General features: G+C 43.9%; 1 protein-coding gene across 1 annotated transcript in view; it reads right to left on the reverse strand.

The window, feature by feature from the left end:
* APOB (apolipoprotein B) overlaps positions 1-25,304 on the reverse strand; it is a 39,017-nt gene that overhangs the window by 11,636 nt on the left and 2,077 nt on the right. Inside the window, exons 4-25 of the mRNA XM_077751056.1 lie at positions 24,281-24,426; positions 21,869-22,022; positions 20,670-20,825; positions 19,038-19,162; positions 18,258-18,343; positions 16,881-17,100; positions 15,857-16,084; positions 15,520-15,637; positions 15,266-15,412; positions 14,506-14,717; positions 14,000-14,237; positions 13,249-13,425; positions 11,671-11,862; positions 10,558-10,725; positions 9,636-9,847; positions 6,925-7,107; positions 5,988-6,109; positions 4,020-4,230; positions 3,291-3,466; positions 3,006-3,193; positions 2,382-2,527; positions 16-395 (exon numbers count right to left, since the gene is read on the reverse strand). Of these exons, the coding sequence (XP_077607182.1) occupies positions 16-395; positions 2,382-2,527; positions 3,006-3,193; positions 3,291-3,466; positions 4,020-4,230; positions 5,988-6,109; positions 6,925-7,107; positions 9,636-9,847; positions 10,558-10,725; positions 11,671-11,862; positions 13,249-13,425; positions 14,000-14,237; positions 14,506-14,717; positions 15,266-15,412; positions 15,520-15,637; positions 15,857-16,084; positions 16,881-17,100; positions 18,258-18,343; positions 19,038-19,162; positions 20,670-20,825; positions 21,869-22,022; positions 24,281-24,426 (3,985 nt within the window). The remainder of the gene's footprint in view (positions 1-15; positions 396-2,381; positions 2,528-3,005; positions 3,194-3,290; positions 3,467-4,019; positions 4,231-5,987; positions 6,110-6,924; positions 7,108-9,635; positions 9,848-10,557; positions 10,726-11,670; positions 11,863-13,248; positions 13,426-13,999; positions 14,238-14,505; positions 14,718-15,265; positions 15,413-15,519; positions 15,638-15,856; positions 16,085-16,880; positions 17,101-18,257; positions 18,344-19,037; positions 19,163-20,669; positions 20,826-21,868; positions 22,023-24,280; positions 24,427-25,304) is intronic.

A 25,304-nucleotide genomic window follows, 5' to 3' on the forward strand; every position in this document is an offset into this window, starting at 1 on the left:
CTGACCATGGCTCACCTTGCACACTGTAGGAAAGCAAATCAACCACAGAGTCAGCCTTCATGTAGTACTGAGCCTGAAGCTTCAAATGGTTGGTGTTGGTGCTGGTGTTGCCGCCAGTGTAGGAGGCGGACCAGTTGTACAAATTGCTGTAGATGCTCGTAGAGAGGTCTAGAACACCCAAGAGAGGCATTCGCAGTTGATACGACTTGGGAATGGTAAAAGTGGGGATTTGGAATTCCTGAGATGGCAGGTAGAATTCCACGGACTTGAAGTTGATGGCTGGTGTCCGAATAGTCTCTAACATCTTTAGATCTTTGGAAGATTTGCCACCGAAAGGCAAAGGAATCTCAATTTCCATACTGTTCTTGTTCAATGTGTATTTGACCCGGCCATCGCTGAAATGAACAACAAGGACAATGTCTGCCACAGTCAGACATCAAGAATTCAAAGTCTGCTGCCATCTGACCTTCCAAGTAATGGGGCATGTGCTGCATTCATTCCCAATCCCATACCACACTTTTTCCTCCTGCTACTCTCTGTGCTCGGAATCGTGCCTTTTACCTCTGTTCATCAAACATTCAAATCCATTCAAAACCCTTCAAAGAGTCAGTCTTTTACATCTATCTCAAAGAACATTCCACAATTCTGCTTACATAGCTAGCATGTGTTTGTTCATTTGTCAGTGTCCACATGGTGTCTTCTGGGAGGAAGGATGATACCTTAACTGGTTTTTATTTTCTCACTGCACCTCATCTAGTATCTTACACACATGTGACACTTGATACTTCATATTTGCTAAACTGAAATGAGGCAGCTGGATCTGTGGAAAGTGCAGGTGTGAGAGGCAGTGATAAGGGGTTACAGTTTTAGCTTCCACTGAATAATGATGACACGTCTGTGTGTCTGCCTCTCTGAGATATTATCTGTGTCGTGAGAATAATGGTACCCTTTCTGCTGACCTCACAGAACTGGCACGAGATACCTAAAAGCACTTTGTAATCTTCTCAATACTATGCTTCTACATATGTATATGTACTATGTACTATGCATATGCATATGTACTATGTTCCTGGAATATGATGATAAGTTATCCTAATGTACAAGAGCAGAATTTAAATGGTGTAAGCAATGAACTGTTGTTTGCATGACTCCAACAGGATCTAGCTACTGCCTATCCAGGACCCCACTCCTCGGCAGGAGGATGCTTCATAAGCCTTCTCCATTTCTAAGGTCACACAGGCCTATCTCCTCTACAGCACAAAGAAGCCTGTTGGTTAGATATACTAGTAGTGAAGGAAGAGGGTCCTGGGTCGATTGAAACTGACATGTTTTCCTCTTATCTTCAGTAGACTTTGGTGGACTTGAGCCATTTTACACTTACTTGGTCTATTAAATTTTGCTGCTCAGCCATAGACTATGGAAAGGCCCATGTGCCCCACAGAGCACTTGTTTTCTTTTTTTTCATTTTTAAAGTTTATTTATTTTGAGAGAGAGACAGAGAGAGAGACAGGAGAGACAGAGAGAGACAGAGAACAAGCAGGGGAGGGCTAGAGACAGAGGGAGGGAGAGAGAGAGAGAATCCCAAGCAGGTTCTGTACTGACAGCACGGAGCCCAATGCAGGGCTTGAACTTACAAACTATAAGATTATGACCTGAGCTAAAACCAAGAGGTGGACACTTAAACCAACTGAGCCACCCAGGTGCTCCCAGATCACTTGTTTTCTTAACCCTGAAGATCATACAGAGAATAGTCAATCTAGAAAAGACTATAGTTTTTTCAGCTCATGCTCTGATTTTTTTTTTACTGTTGTGAAATAAAGCAAAGCATTCCATGTGCGTTTGGAAATGGAGAAGTGGACTGAGCAGTTTGAAATCTGACTTCCCCACAAGGATGGGGCTATAGTGCAAAAGTGAATATCCCCTTGAGGTGCTGCCTTCATGCAATGCTCCAGGGCTGTTCTGACCTTCAAGAGCTCCATGGCCAGCCTAAAGTCAGCAATTTCTCTAGCCACTCTCAAATCCTCACAACCTATTATGAGCATATCTTGATCCTGAACAAAGGGAGTTCACTTTTAATGGAGGAAAATTAGACAGCTTTCAAATTCAGGTTGCAGTGAATAAAACCTCTTTGGGTGAATGTACCAGAATCCCCCAATTACTTCCTTAGGTTCTTTCTGGTTGGATTGATGTTCACGTTCAGATCCACGTTCAATAATGCAAAAATGTCACAGTGCTTATGCTACAGTTATTAATCTCCTTAAGATGCTTAAGTTATTTCCCTTAAAAATGTAAATTTAAAAACAGTCTACATTATAAGTAAAATATCCTGTTTACTTTCTATGGTTCAAGAAATTTTTCTGGTTCGTTTTTTTTTTTTTTACCTTTTCAAGAAGAGGTTTTCTGGAATGTGGAAGTTTGGCAATCCCATTTTCTGGAAGTACAATTGTTTGAATCCACTGAGGTGATCTTGCAAGTTCTGGGCATAAGGAAGACTCTCAGAAGCCTTCTGAAGCCATGTATTTGTTGCCTATAAAATAATAGAAGGTTTTAGAGCAATAAGTATGGATGGATGGGCCTCCAAGTACAATTAACATTAGGTGATAATCCATATTTGACAGATCAATCATTAAACTGGATGATGCACTGAAGGTTAAAAACAAATCACATAAAATTATGAATTTTGGTTGCTAGTCATAGATCTCTTCCTGTATTTTATTAGAATATATAACATAGTCAAACTGCTAGCCAGGCTCCTAAAGCTTCCTTTGATATTATAGGCATAGTAAATTCTTCTGCCTAGTACTATTCATTAGGTATGTATCACATACAGCCTGGTGTAATTGGGTAACTAACCATGCATGAGTGTTTCTTTGCTCCTCAGGAATTCCCTGGGGTAGGAAGCATACCTTATCCATCTTTGGATACCCTCTTTCACCTAACTCAGGGTTGAGTATGTAATTAGTCCTTATAACCATGTACTTATCAACTGACTGATTTGTACTTACAACTATTAATTTGGAACCCATGTGCCGGAAAGTCATGTCTGTTTGAGGAACTCTGTGATCCAAGAGACTGTTGGCATACATATGCAAGCTTTTAAGATAATCAGAGAGATCCACAGGGAAATTAGAAGCTGCTTTGTTAGTATCCATGTTGGTGCCTGTGTTCCACTCAAATTCAATCTTCTCTTCATCTGAAAATGCACATATGAAACAGTTGTCATTGGTACCAGACCCTAACCCAAGTCCAGGTGCTCTCTGAAAATACCCACGTGGAGAGGAGGGACATACCATAGCGCCACGCCAGCTTCTCTGAAATTGTTGAGCCATAAGCGGTAGCAGACGAGTCCACTTGGAGGAGTAGTTTTGAGGGAGACCACTGGGTGAGGACTTCACTTCTGGCTTCTGCTTGCAGACGGGGTATGGAAATAACACCTTTGATTTTTCCTTCTTCACTTCTGTCATAGCTATTGAAAAAAAATCATTTGACGTCAATGACTACCCATTCTAAGGAGACGCATGGGATCAAACAGAAGTACCATTTGTGGAGATAGAAAGGAGATACATGAATGCCCCCCAAAATGAGCTCATTAACGTCTGAGGCCAACTTCACAAATTCAGGACTTTCCAGGGAGGTACGGGTGAAAGAAAAGATTTTCAAAACCTGTTTGAATCCCATTCTATCATTTACTAGCTCTATTGCTTTGGCCATATTATTTAACCCCTCTCAGCACCATTTTCTTATCTGTCAAACAGGGAAACTCAGACCTATGTTGCAGTTTCTTATGAGAACTGAGATAATTCCTTTAGCACAGTGTCTGATGAATAGTAAGCGCCCAATGAATGGTAGGAAGATCCACTGGACGTTGTACAGAGGGTCAGAATGCTGAGGGCTCTATCCGCCCCTTGGGCCACAGACGGGGGATGGTCCAGGTTTGGTCAGTTTTCAAGATGAAAAGGAAGAAAGTAAGGAACCACAGGGGCCTGTACCTCAGGTCAGGTCCCCCTGAGCCTTCATACCTTATGTGGCTGGTAAGAGTGACCTCAGTGATTTTCTTGTTCTGAAAGTCCAAAGTGAGCTTGTAAGACTTTTTTTCCATAGCAGATTCATCACTAACTCTGAGGACTGTCCCAAGGTCAACGTCAAAGTCTGGAATTTGGATTTCACTAGACAAAGTCATACTCTGCCGGTTATACTTGAACATCATTGTAGCCTCGGACTGCTTCACACCTGAAAGTGTGTACAAGAGAATCAAGATGTGCATTCAGAAGCTATGTTTAGGAAGGAAGGAGAGGAAAAGGCAGAGAAACCCTAAGTATTCACTGTGCTTCAGCGAGGACACAGCTCAGGATTTTATGGGTGTTTGTGCATTTGTTTAGTCTGCAAATATTTATTGATTGCCTGGCATGTGATTGGCACTGGGGAGACCTTGCGCTCATGGAGCTTACATTCTGGTGGGGGGTGTCCATATAGTCAATAAGCACATTATATTTATGTGAGATGGTAATACATTTGATGGAGAAAAGTAAAACTCAGTAAGACAATAAAGAGAGGGATCGAGAGGTGCTAGTTCATGTGTGGTGGTCAGAGTTCTCTCTGATGAGGTGGTATGTGGGCAGAGACTCGAATGAAGAGAGGGGCTGAGTTATGCCATGTTACAGGGGGTAGAGCCTTCCAGGCCCTGACATGGGAGACACTTGGTATGGTCAGAGAGCAACGAAGGCTCGAGGTCCTTCTGAGTCAGCAGATATGACATCTCTGTGTGACTCTCCACCTCTTTCTTCCTGGCTCCTTGCCACCCTGCCCTGCCTTCCCCCATCCCAGACTTTTTCCTTTGTCATGAGATTCCTAGGTTTTCTTTAACTCACAAGTGTGCCCTTTTTGCACCTCTCAGTAACATTGTTATGTGACATTTTTTTTCCAGCATGTACCCCCTTTCCTGTGGATTTTGTTTTTCTCATTTGATTTTGTGACATAATAGTTCTACATTACAAAATCTTCCACAGTGAACATTTAAGTTGGCCCCCATCCCCTAAAACCTGCCCTTCCGTCAGCCTTTTCTATCTCAGTAAACAGCAACTCCATTCTTCAGTTGCTTAAGCCAAGAAACTTAAGATTCATCCCGATTCCATTTTTTCTCTTACGCTTAACATCCACCACATCAGCAAATTCTGAGAAGCCTGATTTTCAAAATATGCCCAGAATCCAACTACTTAGATCTCCTCTGCCACTGCTCTAATCCAAAACACCAACATCTCTGGCCTGGATTATTATAAGAATTTAAATACTAGTTTTTTTTCTGTCCCTGTCCCCCTAAAGTCTTTCCTCAATTAAAACATAAATCAATTCATGAAAAGTCTCTAGTGGCTTTGTATTTCACTCATAGTAAAAGCCAATGTCCTTACCATGGCCTACAAGACCATCTTTGCCCTTCCTATGCTTTTCTCTATGACCCCATCTTCTACCATTTTCCTTCCTGATCTTTCTGCCTCAATCATACCAGCTTCCTTCCTTTTCCTCAAACATGGCAGCCACACACCTGCCTCAGGACCTTTGCACTGGCTAACCCCCAGCCTGTAACACTGTTTCCATGTGGCTTATCCCCGTACTTCTTTCAAGTCTCTTTTTTATTCTCTTTCACCAGTGCTACTTTCCCTTGTCATTTCAAATGGCACTGTCTTCCCCCATCCTTCCTCCTCTCAGCCAGTCCTGAATATTACCTAGACCCCTTTAGGCTCTATTTTTCCCCCCACACCAGTATGGCATTCTGAACATTTACTTATTTTTGGCTTCTTGCTGTAAACTGCATGAGGACAGAGACTTTATCACCACTGTTTATTGTTCTAGCCTCAGCTCGCAGAACAGGCCTGACACTTTTCAGGCACCAAGAAATATTTGTTAACTACATTAAAATTAAATAATTTCTCCTTGTGAGTCCTGGACCTGAGGCTGAGGCAGAGATGCAGGAGCCCTTTCTAGATACTTGCCTTCGGTCTGAGTTACAAACTTCAGGGTGTCCACCAAGGCTCCGCCATCTCTCTGCAGTTCGTAGGTTGCGCTGGCGGAATACTGTTTTACTTCTCCAGTGGGCTTCAGTTCCAGATCAAATCTAAAGATGTCACAGTGTATATGGTGCATAAGGTTAGAGCTTTCAGCGATGAGGTTAAAGACCCCCCCCCCAAACAACTCAGCATCTATCGCAACCACAACAAAAAAGTCCTTATTTTAACATTGGCTTTTGTCTCTAACTAATGATGATCCCTCTGATCCCTTTCGGTCCCTCCAAGAGTCCAGAGTGAGAGGAGACCCCCAGGTATTTGGACAAACAGAGCAGGAGCTGGCTGGTTGTGTTAGCAAAGCTGAGAACAAGTAGTCAAAGTGGCAAGAGTTGAAGGCAAGGAGCCCTTAAGCATGGCCAGGGCTTTGAACACATCAGCGACTCCAGGAAAAGTTGTGCTAACATGTCTGGAGGCTCAGAAACATGGACACTGAATTAGGAGCAAATTGGAATCTCTGCTGTGATCCCATCATCTAATGCATAAGGGAAAAAGGGGACACCATCTACAAAGAGAGGCTTTTAAAGGACTATTTCTCATTGGCAATGCTACGGCTCCTTTGAAGGAGTGTGATGGAATCACTTTGGTTTATTTTTTGAGCTAAGAGCTCTTAGGGGTCATGACTGCTTACCGGCCTGCCCCACCCCTCCTTGATTATGGAGAAACTCTGCCCTACACTCAACGTTTAGGTAGGAATAGAAGTACCCTTCAGGTGTATTGGGATAGAGGACCACTACTGTAACGAATCAAAAGGTGGTGCAAACCCCTAACGCCTCTTAGAACACACAGCAGGTTTTCCTCTCCCTGCCAGATGACCACAATGTAGGAGATGAGCAGAAGCTGGGTGGGGACATCAAGCATCTCTGACCTGGTATCCCCGGTCAGCAGACAGGAGGAGGCGGATTCTGGGGAGCTGGCGTCGGAGTAAGCGCCCGAGGTGCAGTAGTCCAGGCCAGTAAAAAGAGGCTTGCAAGACGACCAGGACTGCCTGTTCTCAGTGAGGGGTGGAACCACTTGTGCTTTGGTGGTAGAGACCAAATGCAACGTGTTACTGGTGAAGAAAGCAAAAACCCGAGTTACTTTCAAGTTATGAGTTGAAGTGAACATCACTGATTCTCCCAGTGCTAATATTTGCCCCCTTAACCTGCTTTCTCTCTCCCCTCTGTCCACACCCACCCCAAATTATTTGATTTGCTCAGAAACAACTAAGTATGAACATCAGCAAAGCTAACAAACACAGTGATTCTTATGTTTCAGACATTGTACTAAGTTGTTTACTTTTGTTACCTGTGATCCCCACAGCAGCAGACATCAGGAGGTGCCTTCTCTTACAGAGGAAACAGACTCAGAGGTGTTACATAATCATCACTGGGACCTAAACTCAGGTCTTCCCCTTTCCTTCCACAAAAAGAAGGCTAGGAGGAACTCTTACTATACTGGCTTCTTTCCATTTCTTTCCCACATTCAATACATCCAAGTCACCTCTGCCACTGCATGAATGCACGCCTGTGCACACACACTCACTCACACCCCTTTCTTTCCCTGTCAGCCCCTCCTTGTCTCCCTCCCAATCAAGAAACCTGTCCACCTTTGTGGTCTCTCTTCTTTCAAAATGCTTCTCACTGAACTGTTATCCTGCGTCTGAGATTGCTTCTATCAGCATCTCCAATTGCTGTCTTGCTTCTAATTCCAATGGACATCTTTAGGCATTGTCTTCCTTGATCTCCCAAAAGCATTTAGTAGAGCTTCTTACTTATGGTCAGATTAATTAGAGTCCTTTCTCCCAAGTGTGTACTTAAACAAGTCAGTAAGTGCAACAAACTTCAACAATGTCCCGATTTCATCCAAGGATGCTTTCTTTGAAATATCATGTGCTTTCCTCAGTATTGTGTCCTTATTTTGGGGGTGCACTAAAACCTAGCTTTTCTGGGGGGCCAGAGCCCTGAGTGCCAGCTTTGGCTGCCAATAGGGCGATCCACCCTGGTGGCCACTCCTGGGCTTCTGTGACTCTTTATGGGCTTGGCTCTTCTTGTGTCTCTCCGGCCACTCCTTCTCACTCTTTGCTGCTCCAATCTCATTTCACACGTTAACATTTCCCACATTTCTGTGCTAGTCCTTCACATCTTACCCTACACCAATCGCTGTTTGAGCTCAACAACCTCTACCTGCAGATACTAAACCGGTATTTGTAGCTCCAGCCTGTTGACCGAGCTCAGACCCATTCATTGGTCCCAGTGCCACTGGAGATGCAAACTGGTTGTCTCCCAGGACTTCAAATGCAGCATATCCCAAACCAAATTTGTCAGCTTCCTCCAAACCAGCCACTTTCCCTATTTCAGCAAGAGACACCCTCACTGCTCTTTCCTCTTTCTTTTTCCTCAAACCCACATCTGGTCAATCACCAAGTGCTCTTGTTTCCACCTCCTAAGACTTTCTGGAGTAGGCTCACTCCTCCCCGCACTCTCCCGGCCCTCTGGTGCAGACCCACAACCCATACGTGTGACGGACTCCAGCCAGTCTCCTGTCTCCAGTCACACTTCCTTTCCATCCCTGCCCCACTCTGGAGCCACAAGATGTCTCCTGAAACACCAAACTTGCTTTATTTATGCTCCCACTTTAAACTCCTTTGCCTTCGGAAGAGTCCAGCACCCTTCCGATGGCTGAGAAGGCTGATCCTTGCCAGCCTCTGTCACCTCCCTCCCTGCCCCCTGTGCACTTCGCCACATCACATTTTTAGTTTCTTGTAGCTCCTGAACCACATTCTTTTCCCTTCAGGCTGTTCTCTTCTCTTGGTCTAGGAACACTTATTTCTTTCTGTTTTCCAACACAGTCTTCGGGTCTCAGCTCAGGCATCGATTTCTTCAGAAAGCTTTCCCTGGGGGCTCCAGGCTACCTCATATAGAACTTTATGTCCTCCTGGGCTTCCTCTTAGGCCTCTGTTCATACTTAGGGTTTGCTTCACTTCATGTCCTACAGGGAACCAACTGTAAGTGCTAGAAAGTCAGGGACCTTGTGTATCTCATTTAGCATGCTTCGTATATATTTGGCACGTAAATACCATTTTTACTATTTTTGAATCAACAAATTAATGTGTCCAAGATATAGAAACTAAGGTAAATCAATGTTTGAGGATATCATTGGAAATGGAGCTCTCCATATATGCTACATCCCATAATCGTGAGATTAAGACTTTCCTGCTCTGTCCGCTGAGCTGGCTACCACAGATTGGTATGTCTTCTGGTGTCTTTCCTGCATAAAAATGTTCATTTCCCAAGAATGATTTCTCTAGATTTCGTGTTTCTTCATTCTCAAAACAAATAAACAATAACAAAAATAACCTAACAAGAAGTGATTGATTAGTAAATTCTAAATCTCAATTTGGTAAAATGTGGACAGTCGAGGGAACTGTAATTGTGTAGTGAGTCTAGGCTAGGTGAAAAGTAGGTAATTCACATTGCTCTCGCCCCCCCACACCCCAAGGGCCACAGGGCCCCAAATTGTCTTGGGCAGCCAAATGCTACCGGACCCGTCTCAGCTCTCTCTCTCCCACTGGTTGGTCAGAGCTGAAGAGGGAACTACCTGCTACTGAACAGCCTGACTGGCCTCGTAGGAGCCGGAATGATGAACTTCAGCTGCCCAGCTTTCAGGGAAACTTGCATGTCCAGGCCTGTCTCGTGGAAGAAGTTGGTGTTCACTTGGATCCCTGTCCTTGAAAAGTCCGGGATGATGATGCCCATTTTTGTCACAAACTCCATAGACACAGAGGGCTTTGCCACCAGCTCTGCCTGCTTCTGTAAGTCAGAAAACGACCTGTTCAGGTTCATTAAATACCTCAGGCCCCTGGAAGTCAGATCAACTGCCCCCACCCATGGGCAGATATCTCTGGACAGCTGACACCTCAGGAAACATTATTGTGATTTCCTTTTTTCTAAGTTTGTTTATCTATCTATCTATCTATCTATCTATCTATCTATCTATCTATCTAAGAGCCTGTGGGGGCATGTCAGAGGGGCAGAGGGAGAGGGAAAGAGAGAATACCAAACAGGCCCCATTCTGTCAGTACGAAGCCTGATGTGGGGCTTCAGCCCACAAACCATGAGATTAGGACCTGAGCCAAAATCAAGAGTCAGGTGCTTAACTGACTGACCACCCAGGTGCCCCTATTCTGATTTCTTTGGAGGAAGAAAAGCCACATTCTTAGATCCCCAGAGCCAGACACTGACACCCAGCGCTGAAGGGCCCCAGTTAACTTTGAGCATAACAAGATGAAAAGATGACAGGAATCTTCATTTTTTGAGAGAATAACAGTCTCCTTACTGCCAGGAGCTAGCAAGGTGGTGCCTCCTAGTGGAATCCTAAAATTTTTCATAAAAATGAATAAGGCAATTACAGTGATGATGTACTTCATCATGGACTAGTCACGTATTTTAAAATTGTACAAGAAACCCACCTTGGAGGAAAAGAATGACCTAAGGAATCAAAACAATGAATAGGATCTTACATTGGCTACTTCCAACTTCATTCCGGCTCTGATTCCAGGAGTGATGACTCCAGAGGAAGAGATTTGCAATTGTAACCCGAGTCCGGTGGGGAGTTCAAAGGCATTGTCCATGAAGATGTAGTGAAGAAACAAGTCACTCCTTGAACCTTTCTTGATGGCCTCTCCAATCTGCGGATCCAACAGGGGATAGAAACTACAAGTAAGCCTCATCAAAGTGGGGTTTGTGAAATGTGACTTCCCACATATCACACAATAATTGTTTTTTATCCAGAAAGGAACAGACTAGCATATTTTGATTATCTGAGTATTTGATAAAATTAATGATTATTGGTTTTGACAGGTTGGGATATAAGAAATTTCCCTGGGAAGATACCATGTTATTTTGAACGAGTGGTTTGGAGACCCTTGAGAATATTGCCGTGCCTCAAAGCTTTACGCACTTTAAGTAGCCTTGAATGGCATGGCTTAATTCCAGTTATTTGGAGTCTCAACATAAATGAGGTTTTACTTAAGTATAATATATTATGTTAAAACCATTTCTTTTTGAATGGTTTTCAAGAAAAACCATTTCTTTTTGAAACCAGTGAGCTATTGAGATGACAGACATATGCATCATTGTTGTTTTTTAAATAACATTTCTAGAAAATAACTTGAGGTCTGTTTTCTTAAAGCCAACATTATTATTTACTAAATACCAGGGAATATATTTGGATATCTTCTCCCTTATTAATAAATTAGTAATAGCAAAAATTATAGCTCGTATTTAAATAGCAGACTGTAGTTTATCAAATACATTCCTTCATAATCATCATTTCAACGCTAAAAGGAACTTGTAACATAGATATAGGGAGATAATGCTTAATATTGTTTTCCAGATGAACAAATGAATGCTCTAAAAGATAGACCTATCATTACAAATGGCCTAATTTCTAAATGTTACCAATTTTTTGCAATCTAAGAATCTTCCTCTCTGAAATTCAAGGCAAACCTGTTTCCTTGAAGGAAGGACCAGGACTCCCTCTGGTTTGTGGGACGGGATCTCAAGGAGTCTGAGAGATCTCAAAGGAGTGTGGGCTAATCTCATTGCCCTATCACAGGGACTGGCCGACTTACCATCTGGGGGATCCCCTGCAGAGTGTGAACACCGTTCAGCAGCAGCTTTCCCAGGAGCTGGAGGTCACGGAGCCTGACAAAGCCAAGCTCCTCTCCCAGGATGCGGAGGTAGGCTCTGGCTTCTGGGAATTCTTTGGATTTCAAATCTTTGATCAGCTTCTCAATATTGAGCATAATTCCATTGACCATGTCCTGGGATTTTAATGACAAAATGTCTAATGGGATGTCAGCATTGTCAAACATTTAGAGTCCTGATGTGGGGCCCATCTGCTGCACCCATCATGGGCTAAACACAAGTATTCAAGGTGGGGATATAGGGAAGCCATTGAAATCAGACTCCCACCTTTTACTGAAAGATAGACAACTCCTCCAAATTGAGATGAAAAACAACGACAATCTTGACGTCTTATCATGGATAGCAATGTTTCCACACTGTTCTTAATTTGAATAAATGTAACCATAAGAAGATTGCAGGATTCCTACAGCTAACCAGGAGTAGAACATTGTCTATCCGTCACCCCTTCCCAGTGTACCCCTTTCTTCTTTGATGAGAGATGAATACTAGGGGTTTCTTGAGAAAATGTAGCTACTGTATAAATTTGTAGCTACGGTATAAATTGGCCAAATGCTTGAAAAACACTCCATCCTAGACAAGTTCTTCGAGATAAGGAAAATTCCATAGATTTAGTCTATGCTTAGTGATTGAGAAAGAATACAGTGATTGATAGACCCAGAAGTGCCTCAGCCTCAGGTGGCAGTAAGTAAATTAGAAGGTGGAGGAGGGGCCACCTGTGAATATCTAGGAGTAAATTATTGCCCTGCTTCTCAAACTGAAATGTGTGAACATGTCACCTAGGGAATGTCCTTAAGATGCAGGTTCAGATTCAGTAGATCCTGGTGAGGCCTCAGAACCTGCATTTCTAACAAGCCTGATATGATGCCAATGCCTGAACCACATTTTGGGTAAAGCAAAAAATTAAAGAATAAGGAACTCCAGATTATGCAATCTGTTTTCTATTCCTTAAGTGGGAGCTTACACGGGCTTCAAAGTGGCTTGCTCCCACTAGCTAGTACACTGATATGAGTAGGAGCCAAAGAAAGCAGTTAATCATGAAATATAAATTCAAAAATTATAATAGTATTTGCTTATTGATCAATCAGTACCAGTTAGGCACCTGTTTAGCAGTTTATTTCATTTAGTCTTTATTTTATTTTAAGTTTATTTTATTTAGTCTTTAAATAACCCAGTGAGGCACGGATTATTAGCACTCTGGGGACGTAGAAACAGACAAACATAATATCAAGCAGCTTTTCTAGGTAGTTTGAAGACAGTGTGGTCAGAATTCAAACCCATGTCCCAGAGGAGTGCCTCTAATAAGTCTGGCTCCTGTGCACATTGAATCTCCAGTAGGCTTATAATTGCAGAGGACACTAGTCCTTATCTCCTCAGGACTGGCTAATAACAGTCATAACTGTCACTTCAGCTAGATAGCTCCTTGATGATTTCTAGGCTTGGATAAAACGTTTTTGCATTGAGACCCAAAGCTTTCCTTGAGGGAGTACCTAACAAAAACATACCTGCTCACGTTTATCATCTTTGGTATAGCCAAAATGGTCCACCAAGACCTTGGAGACATGATCAGGAACTTGGCCATCAACCCAGTACAAAGCCTTGTTGACACTGTCTGGGAAAAATCCTTGCTTTCCAAAAAGAGCTTCTAATGTGGGCTCAAAGCCTTTTCCTTCCAAACCAATCTGAGAAAGAAAATCAGGCAAGAAAATGACATCAGTTTTCCTTGTTGTATGTCAGCCTCTAATTCCTCTCTTTATGTCCATTTAATTAAACAAGTATTTAATGACTACTACAGGGTAGGAGCTGAACTTAGCACTCCACAGGAGTCGTGTTATTTAAATCTTACTACAATCTTGAAAGGCAGGACTTATTATCTGCCCTTTTCCAGAAGAGGCAGCTAAAGTTCAGAGAGGATAAATAACCAAGCAAAAGATTCGGATTGGGAATGAATGTAGGGTTTGAGCCAGATCAGTCTGATGGCACAGCCCATGCATTTTCTTGGACTTTGGTTCTAAGGGCTTCTATGAGACATCTGCATTTCCATTAATACTACAGAGTCATGCTTCAAGTGACCTCTAGCTGGAAGGCAGGAAGGCAAGGGAGGAGGGAAAGAAGAAGCCCTCAAACAGTTGGTATAAATGAACTGCCTGACTACAGTACCTCCCCAGGCTGGCTCATGGTTCCCTTGACTTTCTGTTTGTGGTTTTGTACACAACAGGAGAGAGGACGTAAGCCTCTTCTTAGTATCATACATACCTCAAAGAGGTCCACTGGAGAAAATCCAAAGACAGTGAGGGTTGTTTTCAGCATGCTTTCTTTAGGAAGGTAATTATTTGGATCAAATATAAGATTTCCTTCAATTTTGGCTGAGACTGGGTCAAGCGATGGAAGGGAAATGGATTTGGAAAGGTGGTAGTTCCGGGAAAATTTTGTGAAATCCATGATGGTTGGGAGTTGAGATCCTTTCAAAGCGTCTTTCACTAAGCTTTTCAAGCTAGATGGAAAGAGGGAGTATTATTTTTAGCTTACACATCATGTTACTAATCCATTGTTTCTCCCACTCCATAGAAATAGGGATTGCCAATTGCTACTAAAAGGTTTGGGTTTCATTTGCTCAAGAGCTTGGCTCAGGTCTGGTACACTTTTGCATGAATGTTGCCCAGAAGAAAGAACACTCCATAAAGGGCAGGCAGTAGCCTTTAGGAATGAGGTTTAGAATTCTAGCACTTTGTTTCAGATGGGGGAACATTACTCTTACTTACTCTTTGATATACAGTTCCTCTGAGTTTAAAATGTTGGTGATGTGGGAAGCCACAAAGTTCTTCACTTGTTCATTCTGTTCCCATGGGAGAAGCTGGGCAATTTGGTTAATATCTGACTGGGAAGGGCGCCTCATCAGCATGAGATAGGCAGCCAGTCGCTTATCCCCTGGAGAGGCATCATTGAGGAAAACCTGAAGGAGGACTTCCCGGACCTGTAGCCAGAAAAGGAGACTATTACTGTCTTATGGTCAGAACATAGACCACGCCTGGCAAACACTGGTGGGGTCTGCTAGTGGTTTACTACATGCAAGTCGAATTTCTTTCTGATAACTTTTCAAATGCTGGTACTAAATCTTCTCACCAGTATCCCTCAGAACAACCAGCTCAAGGAAGGGTCTCAGAAGATTCCTGTCAAATGCATGTTGCATTCAACTGTACTAATGTACTCAAGTTGTGACTTGAAGAAGAGCTGCTACTAGGTGAAAATAAAGCTGATTTAACACAAATTATTTCAATGTGGGAATAAAGGTGAGAAGGGACAGTGAGAGTGTGGGGTGAATATTGTATTCTGAGTGCTAGAGTAGCAGCATGGTCCAATATTTCTCTCCTGTCCACAATCAGGTCAATAGGCTTGCTGAAATTGGCAATTAGAAAGCAGCACAATAAAGTAAGCAGAATGATGAGAGATTTAGAATCTCATTCCAAGTCCTTGTTAATCTGAGTAAACTTTTTACGTTCAGACTTCCTCTGTGGACTTTACCTCATCGTTAAGTTCCATTTTCCGCAGGGCCTGGATGGCAGCCTTCTGAATCAGCAGTGATGGCTCTGAACTTTTGATACATCTCAGGATTGAAGATGTGAGTCTTGGGGTTACCTTCTCCATGGTTCTGCCAGTATTTCCAATGACCTGCAGTGAAAAGAAATGAGGGAGAATCAGGGTGCAGAAAGAGAAGTAGGGGGTGTCCAGGAAAATGGTTCTGAAATGATGCATATTATACAAAAGACCAAAAATACCCTCAGAATCAAGTAGGTGTGATCTTTGTCTCCAGTGCAATCATCGCGAATCTGTTCCAACAGGTAATCAGCAACGTCCAGCAAGTCCTGGGTCACCACAGGGTTTGTCTGGTGATAGCTACCGAATGAGAGTTAGGATTCAGCAAGGATAGCTAGGTTTATCTTAAAATACAAACTTGTGTGTGCAGATATCTTATTTCGGGGCTTTACTCTCAAAATGGCCAGTGGAAAAACAGTGTACGCATGAGAGTCTGAAAGTGAAGGGTGGGATATAACCTTAGTACAGGGATGTGGGGTCTTCCTCAACTCCTGTGAGGAGGACCAATATGAAACTTACTTGTTGGCCACGTGACCCAGAGCGTATAAAGTGGCCCGGCTCTGCTGCTCCTTTGCTGTGCTGAAGATCTCCTGCAGCCTATCGGCCGAGGGCTCTGGCATCAGGGCCACCAGGTAGGTCACAACATCTATCAGAAGGGGGTTGGCCTTCTCACTTCTCAGCCACTGGAGGATACGAGTGTAACATTGGGACTGTCCACACTGAATCAAGGCTTGTAAGGTGATGGGACTGAGAAAGAAAGAGCAGAGAAGTTTACACAGATTGCCTTCAGGCAGCTCCAATATCCTTGACTCATGATGCTCCTCTGTCGGGAGTGCCCTGATTTCCTGTATTCACTCTCCAAATCTGACTGTCTTCCAAAATCCAACTTGTATCCCAGGAACCAGGAAGCCTTCCCTACAAGCACTATCCCCTGGTGAAGCACCACAGAGGAAGTCTGAAGGAGGACCCCCAGATTTATCACCAAAAGAGGATTGTTATCACCATCCTTCATTCAGAACATAGAACATGCGAGGCAAACACTGCCATGGCCCCATTTCAGTCCTCAGTGCTTCCTCTGACATTGCCAGCACTTAGAGCCAGTGCCTTGACGTATAGAGAAATCTCGGTATTACTTTGCTTGCCCGAGTTCTCTCTCCACTATCCTAGGCTTCCAGAAGGCACAGAAGTCTTTTTCTCTCAAACTTTCCAAGGTGCTCACAATAGAATGAGGGATTAGAAGATACCCATTAAAATGTGTAAAGTATTTGTCTCCCATATTAACACACAAATGTGTATCTGCCTTAAATGCAGTGTGTGTGTGTGTGTGTGCATGTGCGCGCATACACACATGTGTGTGCCCTATGAAACTCTAAGCATGCTAGCTGATATTTTTCTATCCAGCAAACATTAACTGATTGACTAGTTGATTAACTGGATTGATATTTCAATGGCACCTGAGCTTTTCTGCTTGGCCAAGGTTTGAAGGTGCAGCCAGATACCATAGGTCATACAAAAGATATAGTTGCAACCATTAAAGAAATACCTGGACACCTGGATCAGCTTTGGCAAGATGGATGTGATTGCCTCATTGTTGAGGCCTCTCAGCTCAGTAACCAGTTTATTGAAGAGGTTAGCTCTCTGGGCACTCTGGTCAGAGACATGTAATGTCTGCAGTTCCTGGAGAGTCTTCACAATGGCCTCGGCCTGCTTTGGAGATGATGTGGATTTGGTGCTCTCAAAGGCAAGACCCACCTCCTCGGTACCTGGAAGGAAGAAAGTGTCAAAGGGATTCCTGCTTATCTGTACATTTCAACCACCTCTTGGTCTAATAGAAACTGGAAAGGGAGGTATCAGCAAAGAAGAAAAGAAAACTATCCTGTACTCGATGCCTATTATGTATCTGGCTCTGTGCTAGGTGTCTGACTTCAAAGTCTTTTAATGTGTTTACTCATCATACTGTCTATGTGGGTTGTTATTATTCTTCAATTTAAAGATAAAGAAACTAAGACCCAAAGATGAGCAACTCACCTTGCCTAAGACCTCTCTGAGTGTAAGAGGCAGAGCTGTAATTGAATCCAAGCTTGTTTGAATTTGATATCAGATTACCTCTTTACTGGAAGGAAGTAGAGGAAGTGATATGGCTGAGGCTAGACCCATTGGTGCTCACCTACCATCTTTTCCAGTGGGATCAGCTCATGGGGGGGGAGGGGGATGAGCTTCTGTGTCTCCTCCATCACCCTGCTCTGACCTATGCCAGACTGGGCATTAATGTGGGAAATGTGGGGGAATAACAAGGGAAATGTGGTACAATGAAAAGAGTCCTGGTTTAGGCTAGACCTGAGGGCTCATTTTGCATCACTTCTAATATTCAGACCTTGAACACATCACAGACCTCTCCATGTGTCATTTCCCCCTCTGTAGAGTGGGTATGAAAGCCCACACAGCTACCACCATAGGTTGCTGAGAACAATGAGGGAATGCGTAAGACAGATTTAAATACAAGGCAAATGCAGGACTAGGGTTGGACTAGAGATTGCGAAGCTTCCTTCCTGCTCTAAAGACAGATTCCTAACCCCAAAGGTCTTCTCCCACTTCCCCACCGCATCCAGGTTCCAGGTCATATCACAGGGTGTATGAAGTTGTCGGATCTACCAAAGGTAGACTTAGGAGGCCAATTTCCTATTTATGAAAATCTGGGTATCTTTAGGACACATCCCTTTTCTTTGGTCCCACTGCCACTAGACATTCTGAAAGGAATGTGTTTGCTCACCAGAGCAGCCCACAGCCAGAACACCAAAGCTCACTGGACTCATTAATCAGCAGATATTTCCTAGGACCCAGCAAGAGGCTAAGCCATGATACATGGTGTGTCTTGGGCAGACTTCCCGGCCCTGGCAACTATGTGCACATAAAATCTTACCTTCATCAAAGAAGCGGCTGTTGATCTTAGGTGTGTCTTCAAGTTTCAAAGTCTGTGTAACCTGTGCCACCATCCCATAGTTATTCCTGGTAACAAAGGAAGTACATCATGTCACGGATGGTCAGCTCCTCAGAGTGCACTATTCTTTTCACGTTGAGTGTTTCTCTCATCTCCACTTCTACTCAAATCCTGCCTATTTTTCAAACCATTAAATCCAGCCTCTTTGATCCCCTCCCCTGACAATGAACACCACCCACCTCCACCTGGACATACTAGCTATCTTTCTATCAGAAGGACATCTGTACCTTACACCTCTCACCAGTCTGGAGTGCCCAGAGTGTAGGGACTAATTCTATCCCTTGAAATTCCCATGTATTTCCCTCAGCACAATGACAAGAATAAAGCAATTGCTCAGTAAATACTAGTTTATGGATCAGGTTTCAAAATGGATTGGGATATACAAGTCTCTGGTGCCCATCCCAAATTCTCCATAAAACCGTTCTAACCAAGGTATCTGGCAATGATCCCTGGCTTTTCCTGATCCATAACCCTTAAAGTATGGATCTCAGATACCTTTTGTTGATATCAAATTGTTCTACATGCCTAAGATTTTCCTGCTGAATTGTCTGTTTGCTTGAAAATGGCGACGGGGGTGGGCTGTGCTCTGTAGCTCCTCACAGCCTCCTCCAGGCACAGCCTCTCCTACAACAGGGCACCTGACAAGCACTCATCTCACAACAGCTCCATAAAAGATGAATCAGGGTACAGAAGGTGACCTACTTGTAGGAAAAAGGCAGGAACACGTGATGCTCCTTACAGATGGCTTCTGACACATGCTTCTTCTTGGGGTCCAGAGTGTACTGGCAGGACTGGTTGCTGCTCACCAGAGCTGACAAGGGGCTGATCTGTGAAGGAAATAGGGAAAAGCATTTTGATCAGTTCCTGGGGCTTGAACCTGATTCTTCTGCAAGGGATCTTTACCTTCAAGGAAGATGGGAGATGGGAGTTCTGCACCACTAGATACACTCAGTTAAAGAAGGGAACTTGGTACTTGACGTTTAGACAATAGGATGCAGCAACTCGGCATACGCCAAGCTGAGTCAAGCTGTAGACTCTCCTTATTCCACTCCCATGGACCTCTTGTCCTGTACAAAGTGTGTATAACCTGGTATTGTATGCATACCTACTCACCACACATTAACACTTGACAAACTACTGCTTCTTCAGTTTTCTTTGCCTAGAAGCCCATCCTTAAGGCTCTCGTACACTTTTGCATCCTTTGTATCTTTCAGGTTCATGCTCCACATCCTCCACAAATCTCTGAGTCTAGACTGTTTGATGCTCATCCACCATTCCCTCTAAGTGGATCTACCAGCAGCTTTGCCCAATGCGCTGTTTGAGTAGTGCTTTCTCCTTCCTGGTTGGGGTTAGGATTGCTTATCTTTACTGCTCAGTGTATAACTTTATCAAGTATGCCATTTATTGTCCTTTATTGACATGTGTAGGAACGTTGTTTCTGTATTAGACTGTAAGTACCCTGAGTGGAAGGTCCATGGTTCATCTGCTGCTGTCTCTGACCCTTGGTGCTGCCTAGAGTAGGTCTGAGCACACAGCAGGTGCTCAGAATAAGCCAGTGCGTTGGTCCCTTTTGACTGTGGCCCTTGTGGTCATCAGATGCCCTATTTTTGGCCCCAAGGACAATGCATTGCCAAGCATGGCAGTGATTGCTCAACACCTTCTGATTTACTGAGACAAGCTGTGATTCACATCCCAGAAGATATTACAAGGCATTCGGGAAGCTTTGGTAATATGGTGCCAAATGAGCCCTGTTGAGGTGACAGCAGAGAAGGTACTACTAAGGGGGTGGCCTAGACAGGAGGCATAGGGGCCAGGTATTGATCAGGGTTGTATACGGGATGAAAGGGAAGGACACTGGAATGGTCTTGGTAATATCACTCCATGGGAGTGAGGGAGAGGAGAGCAGAACACAGGTCTTGGAACTTCCTCAGAGGTCAAATGCCTAGAGGTGGGGACATCCAGTCCTCTTACAGGAAGGAGTGGCAGGTGGCTTTGCTGCCCCATATTAAGCCCCAGAACCTTCTCAAAAATGGGCAATCATCACTCTCCATTGATGGCAGAAGGATTGGTGCTAGTGACAGAATAATGGCCAGAAAGACAGAGCTATGGACTGAGAGTCAGGAATCTGATTCTCGTCTCAACTCAGTTAATAAAAGACCATGTGGCCTCTGGCAGTCCTTTCCTGGTTTGGCCCTCAGTTTCCTGCTAAAGTCTCTCTGAAGATGAGGCTAGGTTGGATCTTCTCTGAGTTCCATACTTGCTGAAACATTCCGGAATCTTAATAACCAAGAGGACTGTGTTCAGTGCAAGGAGCAATGTGGATGTGAAACTCACCATGCCTCTGATGAGAGCAAGTGGACTAACTCCTGTGCTAATGGGCTTGAAGCGATCACACTTCTGCAGGTTCCTTTGGATGGAGATTCCTGTAGCCACATTTGCCTTCTTTGTTTCAACAGTTAAGTCACTGGAACAGTTTCCATACACAGTATCCTATGGGAGCAGAAGATACAACAGATTTATCAGACGGACATGGGAAAACAGCCTTGGGTGTTTCAGAGGGGGTGGGAAAGGAGCCTTGGAGAAAAGGCAGGAGCCACATGGATGGAGAGGGGACTTTCTTCCTCTTAGGCAGAGGGTGGGCATTGCTGTTATCTGGCCGCCAGAGGTGGAATAAGAAAGCCAGTTAAGGGTGGTTCTGATTCTGAGGCACTCCAGCCTCACCTCCCAGGACCCAGCTAACTCTGACTTTGTATTCTGTGCTCTCAGAGCATTTTCTCTATTGCTCATTCATGGCATGTATTCCAGTCTGCCTTGTATTTAATGTGTCTTGGTTCTCTCCCCAGCCCGCGAGAACTCCCAGGAAAGGCCTCTGCAGGATGCGTCTCTGTATTCCCCAAGTGTAGTATGGTATAGAACTTAGAACACAGTAAGTTCTTAGAAATGTTCCCAGGATTCAAGTAAATTGAATCCTAGCTCAGATTGAAACTTGAAATTCTTAAGAGAGGCTGGCAACAGATTCAATTATTTTCTGTGTTTTAAACACACACAGGCTTTTCTGTGTAACACTTGGTGGGGATAGAAAAAAAAATCAAACAGAAGAAGAGTCAGGTGGTCAGGACTCCTCAAACACTGCTTTAAAATGAAGCCAACTTGGGACACCTGGGTGGCTCAGTCAGTTGAGTGGCCGACTTCGGCTCAGGTCATGATCTCACAGTTCGTGGGTTTGACCCCCATGTCGGGCTCTGTGCTGACAGCTCAGAGCCTGGAGCCTGCTTCAGATTCTGTGTCTCCCTCTCTCTGCCCCTCCCCCACTCATGCTGTGTTTCTCTCTGTCTCAATAATAAATAAACATTAAAAATAAATAAATAAAATGAAGCCAACTTGCTCAGACGGCCCAGGAGAGAGGGGGAGCCTTGGGTACTGTGTCACTAGCCACGGAGCTACATGAATAATCCACTCTACATAGACAGTGGGCCCGAGCTCACATACGTGAAGATGAGTTCAAGGGGCCACTGTGAACTCCGAACTCTCACCAGAAACAACACTTGTTCATCCTCTTCTGTCCCTGGAGGAACAAGGAGGGCAGAAATGATGCCCCTCTTGATGTTCAGGATATGTTTAGGCTCTTCTTTCTCTGGGTAAAGTGAAACTTGCTTCCCTTCAGGAATGGCCAGCCTGAGTTCATACCTGTTCCAGAGAGAGTGTGGTCACAGAAGTGTCCTTTTTCCACTGTGAACCTGTTAGATGTAAGCTGGGTCGCTTTGCAGCTTCCTTTTTTTTTTTTTAACTTATTTTTTTTTTATTTTGCATCTTTTCTTTACAAATATACCTACACATTGACGTACATTTTTTTAAAGCATACAAATATGTGTATATTTTTGGCATTCTTTTACTTCTTTACCTGTTTTGCTTGATTCACGCATCCCGTCTCTGTTTGCAACCCACATCAGTCTCTGCTGATATGCTCCTCACCGAACGACCCACTGGGTGTTCCATTTCTGTCCTCACACACAGGCAACCCCACACAGACGTGTGGGGGTGGAAACATTCACCCATAAACGTTTTTTCATTGCTTCTTTTATACAGACGACATTGTGTTTTCCACCTTTTTCTCTTTCTTGTTTTTCTCACTTCATTCTATGCCATAGAAACCCTTTGACTCATTTGGTAAAGCTCTAACAGATTTTTTTTAAAGCTATAGAGCATTCCCAGTTTATGGTTATATATAATTTATTCAGACACTCTCCTATTTAATGGCATTTCTGGGTCTTCTTTTCCCACCCGAACAACACTGAAATAAACATCCTTATGCATATAGTACTGCTTTTCACACATTACTGCTTTTCTTTTCATGGGCTAGAATCCCAGACTTTCGAAATTGCTGTGTCAAAGGCAATAAGTATTTTTAATTATAACAGATAATGACTATTGGCTCTCATTTCTACCAGCAATGCATGAGTACACTTTCCCCGGGAGGCCTGCCAGCAACAGGTGCTGTGGCTGTTTTAAGTTTCTGCAGTCTTACGGGCGTAAGGTGATAAATACCATGTTGTTACCTTAATTACACTTCCTGACTACTAGTGGATTTGAGCTTCTTTTCATATGTTTGTTGGATAATCACTCTTATGTGGTCTCAGATTATGTCTGAAGCCCATGTCACTATGATCTTAGAGGCTTCCCTTTGGGGACTCCCTTTTGGCGATTCAGGGCTGCATCTTTTCTAGTTAAGTCAGCAGGGAGAGAAGGGGGCCAGGCATGACTCCTACAGCTCAACACCCTTGTTGAAAGTTTCAGACACAGCCGTGTAGGCTTGGAAAGCCTCGTGATGATCAAGAGCAGGAGTCCCTTTTGTTCGGAGAAAGGTAAGGACCAAAAAGTAACTACTAGTCCCTCCTGTCACTGCATTCCTATCTCATACATGTTTAGGTCTTGGAAAAAAATATTGGTGAGAGACAGAAGCATCAAGTCTTACTCTGAAGCGGAAGCACTGGCTTTCATGTCTAATGTGTAACAAATCGAAGAGGGGCAGGGAGTGTCTGATGCTACCAGATCAACAAGCTTCTATCACTGCCTGTGTCTGATGCTACCAGATCAACGAGCTTCTACCACCCCCTAAAAACCCAACTGTTTGTATCTATTAGGGCCTCTTCAGAGCTTCACATAGAGCTAGTGTTTATGGAGATCCCTAGTTGTTATCTAGCACTGTTCAAGAATTTTCCACAATGATGACAACGTTCTATATGTGTGCTGTCTGATATAAGAGCCGCTAGCCATGGGCACTTGGAATGTGTCTAGGGTGGCTAAGAAACTGAATTTTGCACACGCTTAAGACACCATCAACTGTGACTTGGACTGGAGGCAGGGGTGATGTTCAAATATTTAACAGCCGGTTCCACACAGACGTTGATCAGTCAGAAGACACACCAGCTGTAAACACCAAGAGTGGCCTGGTTGGCGTGCACCAGCAGAATGCTCTAGACTGGAGGCTGGGCTTGGTCCCTGCACTGAACAGACCCTGCACCACCAAGCGTAGACAAACCAACAAGTCTTGCTGGGACCCACCCCTCCCCACCGAAGAGCACCGGGTTCCTGTCTTGTTTAATTCTTCTAACAAGAATTCACTTACTTAAATCAACCACCTCAGCCTTATTGTCTCAAGGAGTTTTAAAGCATGAGATTTTTTAAGAAACACATTTAAATGATAATTAGGGGAACTTCACTAGGGGAGGGTAAATAATGCTTCCCTCTTTTTGAGTTTTGTGACAATTTAGCAATTCTCTGATCCATGGTAAATACGGAATAAAATACTTATTCTCACCCACGCGCCTCCCATAAACACATACATTCATCCTTCGCTGGACACACACACATACACACACACACACACATGCATGATATGTGCAGCAACTCCCAGAGTCAGAAGTGTGCACAGGCCTGTGCCTTACTTGGCCATGGCAGCAGCAAACTCCTCAGAGTTCTTGGTCTTGTGCAGCAGCAGCTTCCCCCGAGAGCTGAAGCCATACCCCTCCTTCAGTGTGCACTGGCTCGTCTTGAGGATGAAGCTGCAGAGCTGCGGCACTTCCAGCTCAACCTGAGGAGACACAGCAGCCCCTGAAGATTCTCCATCAAGAATGTAAGGCCCTCCGCAGCCCAGGCCTTACTCTTTAATCAGGACACCACGGGAAGTACCACTGGGGACTGTAATATCTGCTCCCCACACTATGTGTGTCCTTAACGTGCCTTCTGGGTCCTCCATGAATCAATAGACTTAGTCCTGTTTTTGGCCTTTTCTACATTCTGAGGCACCAAGTTTCTTACATCCGCCCCTGTGCATGTAAAGGAGGACATATTTTTGTAGAGGGAATGATGCCTAAGAGCAAGAGGAAGAACAACAGGAAGCAGGAAGCAGGCTATCATTGGTTTCAGCACCAGTGTTTCCTTAATGTCACCAAAACCCCCTAAAAACCCAACTGTTTGTATCTATTAGGGCCTCTTCAGACCTTCACACAGAGCTAGTGTTTATGGAGATCCTTAGGTGTTATCTAGCACTGTTCAAGAATTTTCCACAATGATGACAACGTTCTATATGTGTGCTGTCTGATATAAGAGCCGCTAGCCATGGGCACTTGGAATGTGTCTAGGGTGGCTAAGAAACTGAATTTTAGGTTTCACTCAATTTAAATAGCCATATGTGGCGAATGGCTACCTTAGATGACAGCACAGACTATGGGGCCCTTGGTCAGCGTCTCAGCCTGACTTTTCTTCCCCAACACAAACCCCACTAGTGGCCCTTAGATCCATTCCATATCAACATGGGCATGAATACAGTCATCTGAACCACAGGTAAAATTTTACTTGACAACAAGCTGCATGTTTAAATTTTTCTTTTTTCTTTTTCTTTGTAGCAAAGACTCTGTTTGGCTTAGCGTATAAAAAGTGCACTTCAGAATTCTTTCCTGAGATGCCCAC

This window comes from Crocuta crocuta, unplaced genomic scaffold, assembly GCF_008692635.1.
Source record: "Crocuta crocuta isolate KB4526 unplaced genomic scaffold, BGI_CrCroc_1.0 scaffold129, whole genome shotgun sequence".
Taxonomy (NCBI): domain Eukaryota; kingdom Metazoa; phylum Chordata; class Mammalia; order Carnivora; family Hyaenidae; genus Crocuta; species Crocuta crocuta.